General features: G+C 37.6%; 1 protein-coding gene across 4 annotated transcripts in view; it reads left to right on the top strand.

Annotated features, from left to right (window-relative positions):
- The window catches only part of LOC109428644 (protein spaetzle 5), a 43863-nt gene extending 26483 nt beyond the window's left edge, over window positions 1-17380 (top strand). For 3 of the 4 annotated variants that reach the window (XM_062852246.1, XM_062852244.1, XM_062852245.1), the window contains exons 4-6: window positions 3632-4347; window positions 4432-4495; window positions 16834-17380. In XM_062852246.1, coding sequence (XP_062708230.1) covers window positions 3632-4347; window positions 4432-4495; window positions 16834-17005 — 952 coding nt within the window. In that variant the 3' untranslated portion in view covers window positions 17006-17380. Of the gene's footprint in view, window positions 1-3631; window positions 4348-4400; window positions 4496-16833 lie in introns of all 4 variants that reach the window. The other variant, XM_062852247.1, reaches the window with a different exon arrangement.
- Window positions 17381-21405: the final 4025 nt, after the last annotated feature.

The following is a 21405-nucleotide window of genomic DNA, read 5'->3' as shown; positions in this document are numbered from 1 at the left end:
ATGACAGAAATGCATACATAAACACTTTTACGCTTCTTAATAATTGATTTATAAACATTAGCATGTTTATGTAACTCCTGGTGTGCACAAAGTGCCTCAATTTTGAGCAAACGCACTTTTTTGTGCAATCAAATCCGCACATGTTTCGGAGTCACCAACTGCACGCAGGAAGGTGCAAGAAAGCGAGAAAAGGTGCTCTAGCTTTGGATACGGGAGCGTGGTGCAGATTTTTTGTTCTCTTGTTTTGCTCTGAGGAGGATTCCATCTCTGTTCCTGAAGAAATTCCTTGCGGAATCCCTGGAGAAATCAATAGAGCAATTCTTGGAGGAATTACTGGAGTAATTTTTATATGAATAATAGGAGGACTTCCTGGAGAAATTCTTGGTCGAATTCTTGGAGCAATCCCCGGATAAATTCCTAAATGAAGTCCTGTTAGAATCTCTACAGGAATTCTGGGAGGGACCTCTGTAAGAATTCCGGAGCAATCCCTAGATGAATTCCTTCAGGATTCCAGGGATGGGTCCCAGAATGCCTGGAGGTCTTCTCCTCTTCTTGGCGTAACGTCCTCACTGGGACAAAGCCTGCATCTCAGCTTAGTGTTCTATGAGCACTTCTACAGTTTTTAATTGAGAGCTTCCTCTGCCAATGACCATTTTGCATGTGTATATCGTGTGGCAGGCACGAAGATACTATGCCCAAGGAAGTCAAGGAAATTTCCTTTACGAAAAGATCCTGGACCGACCGGGAATCGAACCCGTCACCCTCAGCATGGTCATGCTGAATACCCGTGCATTTACCGCCTCGGCTATATGCCTGGAGGTATACATGGAATAATACATGGATAAATTCCTGGAGGAATTCCTTGGAAAATTTCTGAAGGAATCCTTGGAGGATTTTCTGAAGTATTCCTGAAGAAATCCTTGAAGGAATTCCTAGAGGAATTTAAGGAGGAATTCACGCAAAAATTCTTGGAATAATACTTGGAAAAACTCCGGGAGGAATTCCAGGTGGAATTTCTGAAAAAAAAATCCCTGGAGGATTTCCTTTAGAAATAGCCGTAGTAATTCTTCCTGGATCTGACGAACCAGCCAAGGGCTGAAAGCCTCTTAAATAAAGACAATCAATCATTCTTCCTGGATCTATTCCTGGTGGGATTCCTTAAGGAACTCCAGGGATGAATCCTGGTGCAATTCTTGAAGGTTTACCTGGAGGAATCCCTGAATGAACTGTTAGAGGAATTCCTGGATGAATCCCTGGAGGAATCGCTACTGAAATCCCTGGAAGAACCCCCTGAAGAATGCCTAAAGGTATTCCTACAAGAATTTCTGCAGGAATTCTTAGAGCAATCCCTAGAGGATTCCCTGGGGGAATTTCTGAATGAATTTCTCGACGAACCCCTGGAGAAATTCCTGGAGACATGCTTGTAAGAAATCCTGAAGGAATCTCTAGAGAAATTCCCTGAGAAATTTCGGAAGCAATCGCAACAGGAATTCCCAAGGGAATCAGTTCCTGGAGGAAGACTTGGTTTAATTTCTGGAGATGTTTCTGAAAGAATACCAAAAAGAATTCCTAAAGGAGCCCCAAGAAGAGTTCTTGGAGGCATTTTTATAAAAATCTCGGAAATTGTTCCTGAAAGAATCACAGAAAGAATTCCTGGGTGAATCCCTGGAGGAATTCTTGGAAGAATTTCAGAAGAAATCCTGAGGCAATCCCATGAGGTATTCCTTAGGGAATCTCAAAAGGTTTTTCTTAGCGAATTCCTGGAATTTCTGTATGAATCCCTGGATAAAAAAATTCAGTAATTTACAGACGAATTTTTGAAGGAACCATTGTATGAAATCCTAATGGATTGTTGACAAAATTTTAAAACAGTTCCTGGATTATTTTTTGAATAATCTCCAGTATTTTTTGCATTTATGGAAGACATTCCTGCAGGAATACTTCAAATAATTTCAGATGGCAGCAATGTCTAGCGGAATTCTGGAAGAAATATATAGAGAAATCCCTGATGAATTTTCTAAGGGATTACCTGACGAAATACCTTAAAGGATCTCTGGAGATATTGCTGAAGGAAACCGCGAAAACAGCACTGGAGTAATCACTGGAGGAACCTCTAAAGATATCCCAGGATAAATCTCCGAAGAAATGTCTGGTGGAATCCCTATATGAATTCTAGAAGGAATCTCTGGAGTAATCCACTGCTACAAACTATCGAAAAAAATCCTGGAGGAATTGCTTTAACTAATATAGTTTACGGAACTCGGGACAAATCTAAAATAGGCGCTGTCCATAAACTACGTAGACTTTTTTTTGGCCATCTCAGACCCCCCCCCCCTCCTCCCTCGTAGACTTTTGTTCATACTAAATTTTCGAAATTTGTATGGAGCGTAGACTTTGGCCAGACTCCCCCGTCCCCCCCTAATAGTCTACGTAGTTTATGGACAGACCCATAGTCATTTTGACTCATCAAAACTGCAATGCCGATTTTCATATTCATATATCAGGTGACCATGCCGCTTAAGAGTCATCTCAATTCAGGCCAACCCCCTAGAACAACATTTTTGTGATAGTGGCAGATGTTTGAGCATCCATATTTATAGTACCCCAATAAAAATAAGAAATGGTAACCATTGGACAACTATGCTAACCAGTTTTCCATGTGAAGGACTTGCGGGAGTCATATCTCATTGCAATGTATGGAATTCAAACATTTCTATTCACTGGGTATTATTCTAAAAAACCGTGATGGCCCTTCTTACCCCTCTGATGGGCCGTCTTACCCCTCGTTAAAAATTTAAGTGCTTTTTAATCACATTTTCAAATGGTTCAAAATCATACAAGTTTCAACAGCAGAAATCGGAAGATAATTTTCTTGCATGCCTTACACTTTGGAAAAAGATATGCTGTGATAAAATTTAAAATAATTCATTGTTAGTTTTAAGTTATGATTTTTTTTGGATTAGGGTGGCGGTCTTACCCCGCCTTCTCCTATAGATATCTGCGGTATATAATTCATGCATGGTGGCCTCACAATTGAATCTCTGACATGTAGCTCCATCGTCGATGTTATCTAAAGCCGATAGCAACAGAAATTCGGTAGCGAAAATGGAGATGGGTCAGATGCTCTACACAGCTGGAGATTGAAGCAATGGCAGGCCGAGAGGCTCATGGTTGCGCTGCTACCACAAAGAAATAAAGGAAGTCGACAGAATCTTGACCTGGCCACAGGTAAAGTCGATGGTGGGCAATCATCCAGGATGGAAATCTTTCAATTTGGCCCTCTGCCCTACCATGGGTGCTCAGTATTGAAAATAAATGATAGTTTTATGTCGAGCTATACGCCATCAATGACAAAGCTTGAAACCTACGACCTGATGCCTTTTGAGGCACTTCAGGATGTCTATGTCGGAACCCTCTAAGGGCTCCTAAACACCCGGGAACACTCCTGAAACCCATAGGCTACCCCTTTCTTTTTGGATCTCTGGGATCTGCAGGAACAAGAGTAAGACCTGTTTAACACCAACTGGGCATTCATATATTACTTCACTTTTTACTCACGTCTGGCTCTAACAATTGAAAATCGCTGAGCTTAAACATACATTTTTGCTATTTTTTTCATTAAACCTAATAGCCACTTAATCCAGCGCCTGGTTGAGCAATTGGGCTATCAACGCATCCTCGCCAACGAAGATCGTGTGGACTTTAACATGAATCGCGAATGGGAGGAAGAGCACCATCACCATCATTATCACCATTTTTATGGTCCCTCAATGGCAATCAGCGCCAGCTACGGTCCCCAACCTCATAAAGTCCCGTATCAAGGCTACAACTATGACCTACCCAAACAGCAGCAGCAGCACTACCAGCAGAACGACAACACCGTGGCCTATGACCAGAAACCACCGCCGATGCCCGTACCTCAGCCCATCTACATCCCAAAGCCCCAGCACTCGTTCAATTATCACACATACGTGAGACCTCCAGCGAACCAAAGCACCCAAAAGTCCAGTTCACCCGGGGCCGGTGGCTACTTCTATCCTCAACCCTCAACCCCATTCAGTCCAGCCGAATGGCTGAGACGATTCGCACGTGACCTTACTGAAAAGCAGACCCCTGCGAGGGGTTTTAGCTACCATCGTGTGGCTGGACCAAGTCCTTCGCCATCCCCCTTCAAGCTACCGCCAGAGCTTGAAGTAAGACCATCTCCCTTTCGGTTGGTGAACGAATCGGTGTATCATGACACGGTCGCACGATCACGTCAGAAGCGCCAGGTCACCGACGGCCGGACAGAGCTTTGCCAGACGCGCGAGATGTACGTTACGCCGCAGGCTGCCCTAAACACCAAGGGTAAGTAAAGATGGCTTATCTTTCGCGTTGTTTGATTCATGTGACTGAAATAGTTTCGTATCTTCGTTTACTGTGTGCTACTAGGCAACTGGATGTACATCGTAAATCACGAGGAATCGCGGCAGCTGGTGAAAGCGGAGATATGCACGTAAGTAAAGGGCATATGGGCAATGTTAGGTATCGACTTTTTTTTTTAAGTTTATCTGTTCTTCAAGAAGACAAATATTGAATGCTCGATAGAAGCTCAACTGAATGTGCTTAAGGTCCACATATCACGCGCAGAATACCGAATCATAGTATAATTTTAAACATGACCTATGAAAACCAGGAACAATAAAGTTCTCTCTGATTTTCAAGTCCAACTCCATACTTGAAGTCACTGGTCAAAGTTTCAGTTAAATTCATGGAAATTAACTTAACTAGACGCAAACGTATCGGGGAATATTTGTTTAAGCTCAAATCATAATATATATTCGCAAAGGCTACATTTTTGATACATTTTTTTTCTGCATAACACCCGAATAAGTATTTGATTCTTTTTAAATAAATAGAAACAACTTGTTTTTTTTTCTAGGTTTGATCACCGTATGACTTTATGATAATTAACTTAATAACTTAATACTACTCAAAGAATAAGGGAGATTCCTTCATTACTTGCGCTTCTCCCTCCTACGTTGAGTAGAATTAAGTTCACCGAGAAAATCCAATAAATATTTAGTTGTTTATGCTACAAGTTGAAAAAAATGATGATTTTTTCAGCACGAGTCGTACAATAACCGGCACAAAAAAGATCAATCATATAGTGATTGCAGTTTCTCATACAAACTACATGCAAAAATGACAAAGTATACCTTTCAATGAATGCACTTCACCCATTTTACATTGTTTTAGCAATCTGTGTTGAAAAATGTTTGGTTTTTGAAAAATATAGTGATTTCTGATGATATTGGGAGTGAGAAGCGCAAAAAAAAACATCCTTTATGGCTAGATTCAAGTTAGCATGTACCATTTTGACGCAATCAAAATACGCTAAAACCGCGTAACAAAAAATTGCGTCGATTTAATCTGATTTAACTCTTTTTGTAAATATTTAGCGATTCAGTAATTTGGATAATATGTAATTTTCCATGGTTTTCGAATCTACATTGGAATCATCACATGTATGGTTGCATCTCATTTTTTTTTCAAGATATTTTGAAGAGAATCCAGTCACGAAGATCAACTACAGTGCCAGGCATTTGAAAGCCTTGACATCTGCAATCATAAGCGCCAACTTGTGACGTGGTTGAGGGGCAAAGCTCTCCAAAATTGAATCAAATTTTTTTTTCAGCCAAATGCACTAATTTTCACGTGAATATGCCCAACTGCGTCGATAATTTCAGTAGAATAACTAGCCACAGAAGTCCAATGTCGCGACTGTTCGTGTGACTAACATCTAGTTTGCCACGCCCTTACAGCGTCAGTAGCGGTACTAAAAGTGTCAAATAAATTTTGTTTACCAAAACAAAAGATTCTCTTCAAGCTGGACACTTAAAAACAATCAATAATTACAATAAAAGTTATAAATTTAATTAAATAGGAAAAGTGACTACAGCGCCATTGGAGTTCTAGTGTATTTCTATTATAATTTCCGATTTTTTTTATGAGGCCTTTGTCACATATCACTCTACTGAAACTTCCATTTAAGTCGATGCATGACTGATCGAAAATAATTTTTACCGTGCCGGCAATGACTACACTATACAGTTTTATATTTTTTGACAAATCTCCTTTGTCATGCGAAGTGTTAAAAAATATAAAAGTCTATAGTTTTGTCATTACTTGCACGGTAAAAAATATTTTCCATCAACCATGCATCGACTTAAAAATGGAGGTTTCAGTATAGTTGATAAAACTCTTGTTTAGGGCTCCCATCTACACAAAATAAAAAATCAGGATATTTCATTGCTACAGCACGTCGCATTTTTGCGCTACGGTATTTTAACCAATAGTGGACCCCTTAGTAGCTGAAATTTGAAATGATCGTAAATGCATTATGATTCTTCTTCTTCTTTTTTAGTAGTTATTAATTGAAGGTCTTTCTTTGCCTGCCATTGCATGAATTTGTATATTGTGAGGCAAGCACAATGATACACTAAGTATGCCCAGGGAGTCGAGAAATTTTCCCGATCGGAACAGGAATCGAACCCGCCGCCTCACTATGGGGGATTCCCATACAAGCAGGCAGACAAAAATATTTTCGTCATATTTTCGAGGATTTATTAGTATTTTGTAGTTGGTTCGACTAAAATATATTGTTTATGAACATTTTTAAACATCACAACCAAGTTTTGAAAAGGGCGTATTTTCAATATGCTAAAATAACTGATAAAATATAAAAAGTTTGAATTTGTTTTATTTTTTAAATTTTATTTTTTTTTTGTGCTTAGATTGATCAACACTATTGCGTAGTTACTTTCAAATTCAGGCTTGGCATTGGTCATGAACTTCACAAGCATGCTACGGTTTGACTCGAATCATGCGTCGCTATTGAACGCGAAGTAAGCAAACAAAGATCACATAGGCAAAGCACATTTTCGCGATTTAGAAACCATGGGCAACCGTCATGATTTGCTTTATTACTCGACCTTCAATCAATTTGACCATCGGCTGTTTGACCATCGATGAAGGAGACTGCAATGGCAGTACCTTTTTGATTTATTGAATTAAAATGGGCTTATTCAAAGGTTTGTTCCTCAATATTATTAGCTAGCCAGTCTGCATATTTATACAAGTTATCTTGCTCTTTCAGATGAAGGACGAATTTGGATGGCACTAGTGCTTGAAGACTTTTTTTTCCTGAGTTATGCATTTCATCAGCAGGAGAGGATAATCCAACTTACGAAGAGTCTTTTAGTACACAGATCCAGCTGGTACCGCATTCCTTGGATAGTATAAGAGGAAAGAGCGATGCGTTCCGCCGATAACATACGCTCTCTGGAGTTTGAACGATGGTTGAGTAGCTTTGCATACTCACCACCTGCATTGAAGCCGCGTTTTTCAAACGATTCGTTTTTGCCATGTAAATAAAAGAGGATTTTTACCACATTCTAATTCAATAAATTTCGCTCGACTTTTGAACCGACTTCATCGTACATCAATTAAGCAACATTTAACCTATTTCTTCCACTGATGTCAATTTTTGGGATTGACTTTATAACAAACAGGCGTCCTCCAATTTCAACCATACTCCTGCTTGTCCCATAAAGGGCTAAGTTTTTACCACCTACTGGGCGACCATTTAAAAAAATTGCACTCCCGGAACTGGTGCTTGACTGTGCTTGATTAGCTTCTGCCCAGCTAATTAGTTACTGTATCTAAATACTTATTCTGAGGATACGCCGATGCAGAAGGTGTCTCGTATCAAAAAATGACCTTTGGCGGGCGTCGACTTAGTTTTGCTAGAGCCCAGGCTAGAGTCCGCGAGTACCCAAGAAAACGTAGTCCACTCAAATAAAACCATACGAACGAAATTCATCTATACTGGATGGTAAGCATATACCATCCACAGTATAATGTGGCAACCTCTCACGACCGTCGTTTCACTGTCAGTGAAGGTCGTTTTTCCTAAAACGTTCAGTCGTTTTCTCTATGGTAACTGAACGTCGTCGTCCAATGCATGCTCGCTACATAACAAGCTGTCGAGCAACGTACTTGATGATTTCATGAGCCTATTGCGATTGCACGATACTGAAGACGCTAAACTGGTATTCGTTATTTGAACATGACCACTAAAGGTCCCATTAGACATGACAAATATTTGGCCAAACAAGCCCAACAAATGACCAACACAACGTGAATCATAGCAACCTTGGATGAATGTTGGGTTTCAATGGCAAATATTTGTCATATCGACAAACAGTCTAATGGCCCCTTAACGGTGATCAATCCCAAGCCTGCTTTCAATAATGAATTGGAATTTGCTTAGAATATTTGAGAATCGTCGTTTAATCTCAAGGGGTGCGCCCGGGTGGTCTTGTGCGTAAAAAACGCTGAATCTCCCAAGACCGCAACTTACCGCAGCATTTCGCATACAAAATCATTGGAGTAGACCTAAAGCTTGACCATAAACTGATGTTGAGCCTGGGAATGTTTGGGAAAAAAAGATGCCGATTATGGAAATTTAAATCTCATGCCTTTTTCAACTTCTTCTTCTTCTTGTACCTTTTTCATACAATGGTTCAATTATTTCACAAAACCACGTGTTTGTTGGAAAGCTTGCTTCATTATCTTACCAATGATGTATTGAAACCAATAGATAATGATGATAATAATTAGAAAATATCGATTTGAAATTATGTGTTGTTTTTTGAGAAAATTACATTTTTTTGCTTTACTCAACTTTGATACTTAATATCTTTGTAACTACATCAGCTAGAAACTTGAAATTCTAGATTTATATGTTTAATATCGATAGAAAATTTCAGAACAAGCATTAGTGGAAGTCACTTTTCTGATTTTTGTCCGCCTGATATCCTATAGTGCGTCTCCGGATTGGCGATCCATAGCCTTAACCACTAGACTAACTGGAGCATTATGATATCCTAATTGAATTGTCTTTACCAATGATTGCATAACAAGTTCTATATCCCTTTCGTGACGAACCAGTACAATTGCGTTATTGAGCAATTCTTCATTACACCAACAAAGCTAGCCATGATAATGTTTGACAATTCTCAGGTTATTTTGACAGACTACGGTCCACTGCACGAATTTATTCTAGCCTGCTTACTCTCATGCGAAATTTGACGTTTGAGCGGTGTCGGCACCGCTCAAACGTCAAATTTCGCGTGAGAGTAAGCAGGCCAGCATAAATTCGTGCAGTGGACCACACACATGCACGAAAAAAACGGATCATATATTCTACTTTATCGACCTTGTTGCCGTCCTTCTCATGCTTATGTTACATCTGTCAAAATGACATGATAATTGTAAGTCATTTTGAGGTTAGGTTCGTTGGTGTAATGGAAGAATAACAGTTTTGGATATTTTTTCATCTGTTTAGTCTTTGTTATATGTAATGTAACCTGTTTTAATAATTGACCCATTAAGTATACTTGCATGTGTGCAAACAAACTTTTCTGTACCTACGGTGCACGTGAGGTTTACCACAAACAAGTTAAGAAAAAAATGGATAAAGTTCGTAAAATATGAATAAGTATCTGCTGCATTTTTTTTATTTCTGTTTTATTATGGTAGTCAAAGTTAAAAATCGAAAGTTGAAGAGTAGTTCTTGCAAATGAGGAACAACACTTGTTGTTTTGTTGGGAAATATAAAAGTTCTGGAGTACCAAAGTTGATCCATTTATATGGAAATTTCACTTTTTTGCGCTCCGTCCCGGAAGGGATATCTTTCCTACACATTGCACATAAAAACCGAACGAAAACACCTTATATTTTTCATAAAATAATCAATTGAAATCTTGATCAAACTATCCTATAGTGGACCCCGCGGGGTTAAGGTTAAGGTGAAACTTCAAAAAATGCCATTGCAGTTTTGCATACAAACTTTAGAGGCACAAATCTGTCGGACGAAGCATCGATCCAAGCCGGACTTGTTTATCTTGACTTTGCTCACTTGCAAAAAAAAGCAGCTTTTCCTAATCGAGAGCATTTGTTTACAAATTTTATAGATTGGTGCTCTTGAAAACGTGGGTATACTCTATAGGGGACTATTGTGTCAGCCATTTTCGTATTCTCAGATGTTTCTCCTTAAAGATCCACTATTTGCCAAAATACCCTATACCTGAAATTGAATCGTTACACAGCTTTCGAGAAATGTTTTGTCTTACTTAGATGTTTGTTCTCTGTGTTTTCAACTATCAAATTTGATTTGGTAAACGGACATATTTTGCATGAGTCGTTAGTTAAGACGTTATTCGACCAATTTATCCTTTATTTGCTTAAAAACTAGTTACCGTTCTTAATAGCTTGCAGTCAAAAAAGCCTGAAATCGCATATTTCGCTTTATAAATTGAGGAATAGCGAAAAATGTGACGTGCTGGAGCAATTCAGAATTCAGCTGACCAAATATGTTGAAGACCCATAAGTTTACCTTTGAGACAGTCAAGTTAATTTTTATGTGTATTTCTATGTAATCTTATTTTTGTGATGATTTTTTAGCTTTTTTCCTTTCCTTTTGGGAAAATTAAGCCTGTGCGTCGAATAAGTTAAACTTTTGTGCCATGTGTTTTTGCTTAAAACCCATGACTTATAATTTAATCGGTGACCCGGAAATTCAAAATGGTGGCTCAAAATTTTATATAGCGATATAAAATTCAAAGTAGCGGCTATCTTATGGAGGTAAATAAATAGACAGACTTGTTGCTACACCATGATGTAAGAAGAAACATTTTCGCACACTATTTAATCAGTTTCCGCCCAGGTAATAAGTTAAAATAAACATAAGGTTAAAAATTAAAAAAAAAATATTTGTGTTTGTATTTGTATTTATTAGATTTTACGTAAGCCTGGTAGTTATACATAATTTTTCATGTCAAGATCGAATAAAAAAAATTAAAACAAACACTGATATTATTTTTAGTAATTTTGTGTTCATTTTTTTCCACATGCTTAGGAAATTTTCAAATTGTGTTATAACGGAATTCACCATATTTGTAGTTCGTTGTTATATTTTCAGCTCAATTGATCATAGGAGCACAGAGAACAGACATTTAAGCTCGAACAAAAATACGTCTAAATCGTGTGTAAAGGATTTAAGTTTTCCTTCAACGCCATCACCGGAGACTGCCCCACTTATAAACTCGATTTGACCACACGATGGCAGTGTTCATCGTTAAAACACACTAGCCCACAAAGCGACACTAGCGTTTAAATTTTGAAAACGGCGAACGCTGGAACCAAAAATGACAACACAACAGCGTAAGTGATGGGATGCTAGCGCCACGCAACGGGAGCATAAGCACATACTCTGATGTGACCGTTACAAAGTTTTACACATGGCAGCAAGCAAAGATAGACGTCTGTTCGCTGTGATAGGAGAACAAAGTTACAGCATGTCAAAGTTGGTAATTTTGTATGGAAATCGGCTTTCACTGCTATTTTTATGAACCAACTGTATATAGACTGTTTCAGAAATTAACTGCCATTTCAATTTGAGCACAATATCTAAAAAAGCTTCTTCTAGCTCTTATAGTAAACATTCTAACGATGCAAATAATACCAATTTAGTTGATGTTTCTTGAAAAACTTGAAAACTAGGGCTCTGTAAGCTAGATGATTAAAATTTGAAATTGCACAAAGTGGTCAAAAAATGTAGCATAATAGAAAAGAAAAAAATCTCACAAATAAAATATTTCACTTCCAAATAAAATAAAAATTACTGTATTGATAAGAAAAGATATTTCTCGATTGGTAAGAGTATTTTTTATTGAAATATTTGATCAAGAACCACCATTACGGGCCTTTTCAATGCAAACAATTTTGTTTCAAATTTCTCAACAACAGCAGTAGCAACAAACGTTAAGCAAACGAATGTCTTGATTACTGCATACTGTTTTCGTTTTAATGATATGACCAGCTTTGCCATCTGAAGGATCGAATGAGCTGCAAAAAATAATTTTGTTTAATTTAAATGCGTTCAGGAAAGCTAAGAATCGGTATGGTTGTTCTTAAGTTTCGTAGAAAACCTTAAAAAATAAGAAACTTGATCTCAAAAAAATGCTTTGGAAATGCCTTTATTGATTTTTCCCAGATTTTGATCAAGGCATTCTTTAGACAACTTGTTGTAAAAGCGAAAGATGTTGCTGGCAGCACTGCCTGTCTTGCCATATAAATCAGTTGACAGTATCAATATACACGAACTGTAATATCAGCTTAGGACTGGTCATCCACAGTAATGACAAATGAAGAGTGTGAAGCTAGTAATGAATTAACTACATCGGCTGTTTTCCTACTCTCCGCATCGACCAATGTGGCGCCAGCTTCTATGCGCGAAAAATCGCTAAAAGTAAATCGCAAAAATATTGTATGGCGAATACCATCTAAAGGCAAATTCTTCAAAGTGGAACACATTGTTCGAAAAAATATTTGGTAGTAGTTGTGCACAATGGTGACCACTATTAAGCCTACCAAATATTTTTTCGGGAAAAGCTTTGTATTTCAAGTAATTCAAGTTTAGATGCATTTCGCCATACAAAATTAAATTGATTTACTCCTGCTGATCAACTGTGGCTGCGCGCAAAGCGGGTAGTCCATAGGCAGTTTGTGAAGAAGCTATAGCATTGAAGAGCGAGCATTCATATAGTTTAACTTTATTCTATAGTTACAGGGGATACTCAAAATAACTGGGATAGGTAAAATTTTCACTTTTCAAAAAATGTTCAACGCGCTGTAACTTTTCGAAAAGGGCATCAAATATTCTCAAATTTTTACTGTAAGTTCATCAACTAGTTGTGTATCAGTGGTCAAAATTTGGAAAAAATCGGGCTATTCTACATGAAGTTATGAAGATTCTAGAAAAACATATAATTATCCGATAGCCGACTTTTAGCTGTTATATCTCCGGATTCAATGAACCGAATGCAATGAAATTTTGATCATTTATAACTTATTTAATGAACTTTGAAAAACAGTTGACTTAATTTGAAATTATTAATAAGAAAAAAAGTTATAGCGAATTTATTTATTTTATGTTTTTTTTTAGTAAATTTATCAATTTTTCAAATGCATCCCACTACTTTTTCAATTTAATGCCGGCTACTACGTTGCTTTCCTTTGAAACATAAATATATTCAAGTCAATTAGAGGGAATTTAAATGAACTATAATTACTATCTTGAATTTTGAAACGATGATGAAGTTTTGGATAAATTGGTGTTATATTAGAAAAAATATCTAATCGTTATAATTTTCTTTCGTGTAAAAAAAATTAAGTTTAGTCAAAAGTTTTTAATAGCTCATTATATAAGTCATAAATGAACAAAATTTCATTGCATTCGGTTCATTGAATCCGGAGATATAAAAGCTAAAAGTTGGCTATCGGATAATTATACGTTTTTCTAGAATCTTTATAACTTCGTGTAGAATAGCCCGATCTTTTCCAAATTTTGACCACTGATACACAACTAGTTGATGGACTTACAGTAAAAATTTGAGAATATTTGATGCCCTTTTCGAAAAGTTACAGCACGTTGAACATTTTTTGAAAAGTGAAAATTTTACCTGTCCCAGTTATTTTGAGTATCCCCTGTACATTGTCCATTAGTTGGTAACAAGAGGGATGAAGTTTCATTGAACTAAACCTAGATGCTATCACAGTAATTTACTAAACATTATCACAGTTGTTTTCTTAACCTAATGCATTTAATCTAATGTGAACTTTCTAGAAGAATAGTGAGACACACAGCAAGAACATAGAGGACAAATCATGTACTCAAACATGCGGTTAACCGAATTTTGTAAGTAATGTCTATAAATGTTATACCTTAAACTAATGCAAATAAATTATCCACAGCTTAAAGCTGATTCGCACCCACAACTTGGAGTTTGCGAGCTGCTAGAAAGAATTCGACCCTAACCTCCTCTGTGTTCCCGAAACAGTGATAAAAATTTAGATAATATTTGGTATTCAGTTATAAATAATGTTAAAATCGTTGAAAATCACCTTTGTGCAAATGGAAATTTGAAGAACGAAATTAATTGTTAGAGAACTCGACTGTTATTCAAAATATCAAGACAATGGACTACCCGCTTGGCGCACACCCACAGTTGATCAGCAGGAGTAAATCAATTTTATTGTGTATGGTGAAGAGCATCTAAACTTGAATTACTTGAAATAGAAAGCTTTTACTGAAAAAATATTTGGTAGGCTTAATAGTAGTCACCATTGTGCACAACCACTACCAAATATTTTTTCGAATAATGTATTCCACTTCGATAAATTTGCCTTTAGATGATATACGCCATATAATATTTTTGCGATTTACTTTTAGCGATTTTTCGCGCATAGAAGCTAGCGCCACATTGGTCGATGCGGAGAGTAGGAAAACAGCCGATGTAGTTAATTCATTGAAAGGAAATACAAAAATATGGAGTATAATATGCTACATTCTGAAAGAATTTGGCAAAAATCATTAGAACAGTTCATTTTATTTAATAAACAAAATGTGTTTATAATTTTTGAAATAGTCTATAAATCGGGTAAACATTTGTTCCAACCTTTGATTATTGCTACTTTTGCCACTTACTTTTTGTTAATTTACCACACGGTTTCAATTCTCAAGTTTCAATCTGAGAGTTTCAGTAAAGAAAATTTAAACACGGTTGATTATCAAAAGCTTAAGTTCTGCATCTGGAGGTACTAGTAAAAATGAAACCGACTGGAAGAATAAGCTTCCTTCGAAAGACTTCTAGCGGAGAGTAGCATAAGCTTATTTCACATACACACAAACACTACACTGCACGCTATCGAAAGCTCCAAATAACTTACGCCGCACTTTTCGCAATACATACCTATTCACATCACGATGAAATCCTTCGTTGTTTAAAAGCGAGCAGCCTCCTGATGAACTATTGAAATATCTCTCATTGGTGCACTTTTAGTAATTCATATTAATTATATTCTCCCTTAATATGAGTTATGCTTACCTATGTTATACGATTTTGAAGGAATTCCTAGCGAGTTCATTTGTGTTATTTCCATATAAGAACACGGGTGGACACATTTAGGGGATAGAGCATGTTTGATGTGACCAAATAATGTAAGGTTTTCAAATATTTTTTATTCAAAAGTGAAAAAGAAAGGTTTGACTTGCCTTGTTCATTTCAATTATTTACATAAATTAAAAGAAAAAACATTATATAGAGTAACATGGTTCATAATGCACTAATGGAGAAAAAATGGTCCAACACACAAAAACATGCCTAAAAAGGCCCTGATCATTATTGTTGGGTGACGGGGCCAAGATATGTTAACATCAGACACCATTTAACCCTCTTTGTGCACTAGGGTCATTTATGACCCAAACCGTACACAACGTTAACGAGCTGTTCCCAACGTAATGCATTAGGAATGTTAAAAGAAAAAGATGCATTAGGAAGGTTAATCAAACATGTGTTTTCAATAAGATTGAGAAACCATGGAGGCGCAGGGTTGTTGATGCCTGTGCAATGCACAATGAAAAAGTGTGCATCCCATGTTCAGTGGAATCTCATCCCATTTCACATGACCCTTAAATTCCTTACACAGTTTTGGAACTACACATGATGTCTGTTCTCGGTCCTTCTATCGCTACCGCTTTTTACGCCCATGTACATTCCCCATTTCGCTATGAAGCTGTTCACGCATGTAAGTCTGTGCTAGGCCTACATCCCTAGTTTTTAATTTCTTGCTGGTGTATACAAACAGTAACAACAGTACTAGGGGAATGGCAGCCTTGCAATTTTGTTGCACCGGACATGCATTTGCATGCGAAGAATATTGTGCATCAAAATAGGGGACATAAGCGCATTTTCTTATTAAATGTTACGTTCTTTGTAGGTTGACCCTTCCAATCTCAAGTTTTAAAATTTGTTCCATGTTACGCCTACTTTGATTTTCACACAAAACACATGTTCCTCAAATGAACGGCACTATGAACGTTAATTAGAATGCTTCTCTTTTTTGGTACTGTTTCTGAATTTCATAGATATTGAATTCATAAATTCTAATGAGAATATTGAAGCACAATTCAAACGATAAAACATTTTAAATATTTCGTTATATTTATTGAATTAATCTTAAGAAATTTCAATTATATTTTTCCATTTATCTATGACATTAATTTCTTAATAAGTTGCCAAAGGGAATTTTTAAACGCAGTCTTTAAAGGGTCACCTAAGGTATGAATGTTGTGCTTCCGCATTCATCAAAACTCTTTTACAACATAAAAATGCCTTCCATGAGTCCCACCTCAAACAAGTACGAGCAGATACATTTAACCATGTGCATCAGAATTAAGGGCAAATTTTCAGGTTCATCGGAATTGCGAATCGCATAAGAAAACCGCATCTGCTACAGCTAGGGGAACGTGATTATGCAATAGCAATAGGGTGCTTTCATCAATGAGTGTTCAAGGAACATCAGGTGTTCTCCCCTCAGCGTTTGTTCAGATATTGCGAGTTCTAGTTGTCACCTCAGTACCTGCAAGCGATTGAGGCTCTTCCGTAGCAGAGGGGTTCCCGGACTGAAATAGATCCTAGTGACACACTCCCGCCGTCCGTCGTGGTTGAGGCGAACCCCTTCGATATGCTTTCACAGTAAAGTCCATTGAAGTTCCAAAGACCGAATTTTTCCACCTGAGTTGCGTAACCCTTTGTTCGACCGTGCGGGTATTCAGTCTCCCCTCGTGGTAATTTAAATGTTTAAATGTTATGAACACGAGTGAAATTGTAACAAGCATATGAAATAATGATGCATCGTCGTTTGCATTTTTCTCCCCTCAACTAGGTCAAGCGAGTGCTCCAATCTGTGCAGCCTCCCGAATGGGTACAACTCCCGGTGTGAGCAAAAGTTCTCTCAGAAGCGGCTCTTGACGCTGGACGCCGATGGGCAGAGTTTGTACGTCGACACCTATTGGTTCCCGAGCTGCTGCGTGTGCACCTTGGCGATGAACACCTGAGAGGCTGGATTGTGGGCGTGGTGACACTTTTGGTCTGGAAACATTGCATGGATGCAGCAAATGCGGCATAACAACTTTGTTGTTTAATAATTGTGAGTATGAGATTATTGTATAAAGTGTGGAAAATATAATATGACAGAGAGTAGTGCGGTTGTTGAATGGAGCAACAAACTAGCTGAGCAGAAGCAAATGTGATTTTTGATTTTTAGGATCATCATTTTTTTAGTATTCAAGTAGCATTAAAAGTCGCTTAGCATTGTTGCTTACCCAGAAATTAATATACATCCATAATATACACAAAATTATTATACCTAATTTATTGCATAATATTATATAAATAAAGTAGGACTACTGAAGTTACCTTATTTATAAAAACATATTAAAGAATTCTTTCTACCCGCGAAAGTTCTAATTTTTGATACTTATTTTTGGATGAGATATCACAATATATGGAATGGATCCAATTAAACGTTTACCACTTATAATGTACGACACGGTTAAGGCTAAGTAACGCGTAATACAGGCCCCATTGTGGTCATTGTCTGTTGCCAGCAGTTCCTATCCCTACATTTTCGTGGCACAAGCCGGAATGCGAACAACCTTAAGGAAGATCAGTTTACTTCTGTAAGCCTAACCGTCTTTTCTTCAGGATAGGAGCGAATCACAACAGCGTCTGTTTCCCGTGTTTATTTATTTATTTATTTCGTCAATCATAACGTAGACTACAAAAATACTTAAGGCTGTATCTATATCCTATTGTATCTTAAAGAGTTGAAATATTTCCTTAAATTTGTTCGTGACATGGTCAAATCAATTGATACACAGTGCTGGTTGTAAAGAGACATCATTCGAGCGGCCGTTACGAGTGGCCGTTCAACGTCCGAGTGCGAGTGAAGGACTCCAAACTCAACTGTGTACCATGGTCCTCCGAAAAGTTGGAATGTTATGAAGTTTCCGGCAGGCCCTGTTGAAAAGAATCAATATAAGTGTACAATCCAGATCAAATGGTAATGACCCTAGCGATGAAACAGAACTTCCTTTTGGAAGCTTGGTACACTCCAGCTCAAAAGTTTGGGGTCACCCCCTCGAAAACATGTCATATCGTTAGACCCATAAATCCGACAGTTGGCGTCCGATTTCAAAACCCTAGGTCTCTTTCAAAAGATAATAAGTCAAAGAAACTTCGAACATGATTAAGGTGAAACTTGTAACGTGCTAGCTCATAGGGTGGGATGTCAGGGTCGTTCAAAGTTTACTTTCCCTCATACTCAAGCCTCGGAGCCGTATTAATACGAATAGGAACTGTTGGTTCCAACCAGAGCCGGATTTAGGGGGGGGGGGGGAGTTGGTTGAGGGCCTCGGGCCCCCACAATTTTGAAATTTTAAGGAAATATCGTGAAACTGCCAGACGGTAGTGGGATTCAGGAAATACAGGGGCTATAAAACCGGTAAAATAGTACAATGTCGGAAAGTGAATGAACGTCGAATTTTGGTTTGGTTAAACATTTCTTATGCAATCTTTCAATGCGTCCCTCCCTCATTGTAATCCCCCTCCTCTCATCGAGGTTGCAACTTTAAATGAGGATATTGTGGTGGCTAAAATAGCGATACAACATACAAACGTTATTTTATCAAATTTCAACATTTTTTCGATTGTATTAGCCCTTTCAAAATAACATAAGTTTCTTTAGTCATGGTTATATTGTTTTTAAGTAGGTTTACTAGATATGATCAATAAAATTAACTTATATTCTTAGTTAGGCGATTTCGAATACTTTGACCCATTCTCACCCCATCTAAGGGATGATATTGGGTCAATTTTCAATCATTTGTAGTTTTGCAAGCAATTCATATAATGTAATACTTTCTTGCAAAACTATCAATGCCACATAGAAGAGTATGCCCAACTAACAATCACTCATTTAACAGGCATCATTATGACGAATTAATTCAGCATAATGTTGAATAACATTTGAATTATTTTCACGTACAACCTATGTTCGGGTTTTGTTCACACAAATTTGGAGAAGTTATAAAGCATCATGTTGTACACCAACTTATTTTTTTGTTGTTCAAAGCGTTTTACAAATGTACTGGAAAGTTCTTATTAAGCTTTGGCAAAAATGACTAAAAATAAATAAAATGCAAAAATGTTGTCTCACGAGAGTAATTATTTGCTCTCATGTTATGAACACTTATTATGAAATAAGAATTGTTTATAAAATTACCTAAATCCAGATTAGAACTCGAGACCTGTCGATTGTCAGCCGCATGCCTTCCTATCTGCGCCATCCTAGAGATGGTGAGCTGCAGCACCCAAAGCAAAACATAATCTTCCCATGACTGAACAATGATCACTCCTGAACTTGTGTTTAGCAGTGGTGAATTAGCACAGCACGTGGTAATCAACTGAACAACGCCTTATACTTCAAAAGCTGTTCAGCCCAAAACACGTGTTTTCCATTCTGATTTCGCTGTCAGTATTTTTATCGCACGGTGAGAAAACTTTTATCGAATGCGGCCAAAAAGTTTTGCTCCTTTTTGGAGATATTGTTTCCAGACAAACTAATTGCGATATGAATATGTTTTAATATTTATTATCGATCTTTAAAAATGTATGACAAGATGTGGTGCGGTATGGTCTTGGACATGGTGCATTCACAGCATCTGTTCGGGTAATCTACTCATGCTCAGTCGATTTCTGAATGCTGTTTGGTTATCTAGGTGACTGTGGGAACAATATTCAGTAAACACGACAGCACTGAAACGTCAAATGCATCGATCCAAGCGTTTTGTACAATCGAACTGCTGCGGCAGATAAAAAATATAATAATCAAGGTACAAGATATCTTGTTACAGACTAATAATAATAAGTAAATGCCTCATTTTTACGTTGATTACGTCTCTTGGCACTCAATGTTGAACCACATAATTCTATTCTGTTTTATTTTATGTGATTCGTTTAAAATTTTGGTTTTTAATAACTTGGTTGGCTAAACAGTTTAAGCCATGATTTATCCCATAATCCGAACAAAGTTCCGAGTCAAACTATGACGGGCTGAAGGCGTTTATTTGACAAGTGAAAAACACGTTGTTCAGGAGCATATGCTTGTCGATACATCAGCTTAATAAGATGCAGATAAATGTTTTGTTAAGCTCCTTTGTTAAGGAATCAATGCTTGTCGAATAAATTTCTTGTTAAACTTTTGAAAAGTGTTTTAATTTATCATTGTTGATACCGATGAGGAAAGTCGAACATTGGCTATTTTCTCAATTGAAAAATCATTTAAACAGTTATGTGTAGAGCATAATTTTAGTTCAGCTACCATTGCCATTATTAAGCAACAATTCAGCAAGCTTGCTTGTTTGCGACTTGCAATTGTTAGTTGGGTGCATACAAAAATAAAAAGTTATTCCGACTTCAATTGCATTTGTTATTTAACAAACAATCTTTGAGTATCCTTTTTTGACCCATTCTCACCCCCAACGACGGTACAAAAAAATCAGCGGCGTGTAGAGTTATGGAAGTATACCCATTGAAAACGACTAATTTAGGGTAAATTGGGGCAAAATGAACCCCTTCCCGAGGTCTGCACAGGATGAAACCATCACCATTCGATTTATTGGGCCATTTTCCATGGAAAATGCATCAGTTTGAGTTTCAAAACCAGCGGTTTCTGAATAAGTCCAGTTACGGGCCCGTTTCTGCCCACTGTGCAATTTAGTGGCTATAAATGTACACAAATGAACTTCTAAACAGCGAGGGATAAAAGTAACAAAGTGAACGGAAACGAATAAAGAATTTTGAAATTTACATTCCCCAGGGCGACTTTCATAAATAACCTAACTACCGTTGATGCTAATTACTTTTTAAAAATACATAATTTATTCTAATCTATGACGTCACTTTAGCTAGGGTGATAATACTTGCGGAATTTTGTAGGTGTTTATGGTCGATCAGGATCTTTCGCGGCTTGTGGACGGTACGCTGCGGTCTCTGACCAGCCTTTGCTGGTGGAATAATTGAGGTTAGGATCAGATGAAACTCCAGCGGGTTGCCAACGGAAGCGAGGAAGGGTTCCCAACTGCCAAACGGATGATTTTTGGCAGTGTTTTGACAAATGACGGGCTTCTGCGGACGTCAGCAGGGATTTCAAGATGGCGGTCGATGCACTGATGTGCGCTGCCGCTATGCCCTGGGAATAGTCGATGTCAGTGCAGACGGAAGTTCCGTCCGATGCACCTCGAGATTTGCAGAAATACACAAAAAGAAAAAAGCCCTTTTCGTTGGACCTGACCACACTACATTAATCACCTTGGCACCTTCACATTTTGGCATAGCTTTACAATAGTAATTTACCTTTTGTGTGACTCAGATTATTGCAACCAAGCGGGTGCTC

This window comes from Aedes albopictus, chromosome 2, assembly GCF_035046485.1.
Source record: "Aedes albopictus strain Foshan chromosome 2, AalbF5, whole genome shotgun sequence".
NCBI classification, from domain to species: domain Eukaryota; kingdom Metazoa; phylum Arthropoda; class Insecta; order Diptera; family Culicidae; genus Aedes; species Aedes albopictus.
Note: the sequence above shows the minus strand (reverse complement) of the source record. Positions and strands in the feature narration are given on the sequence as shown.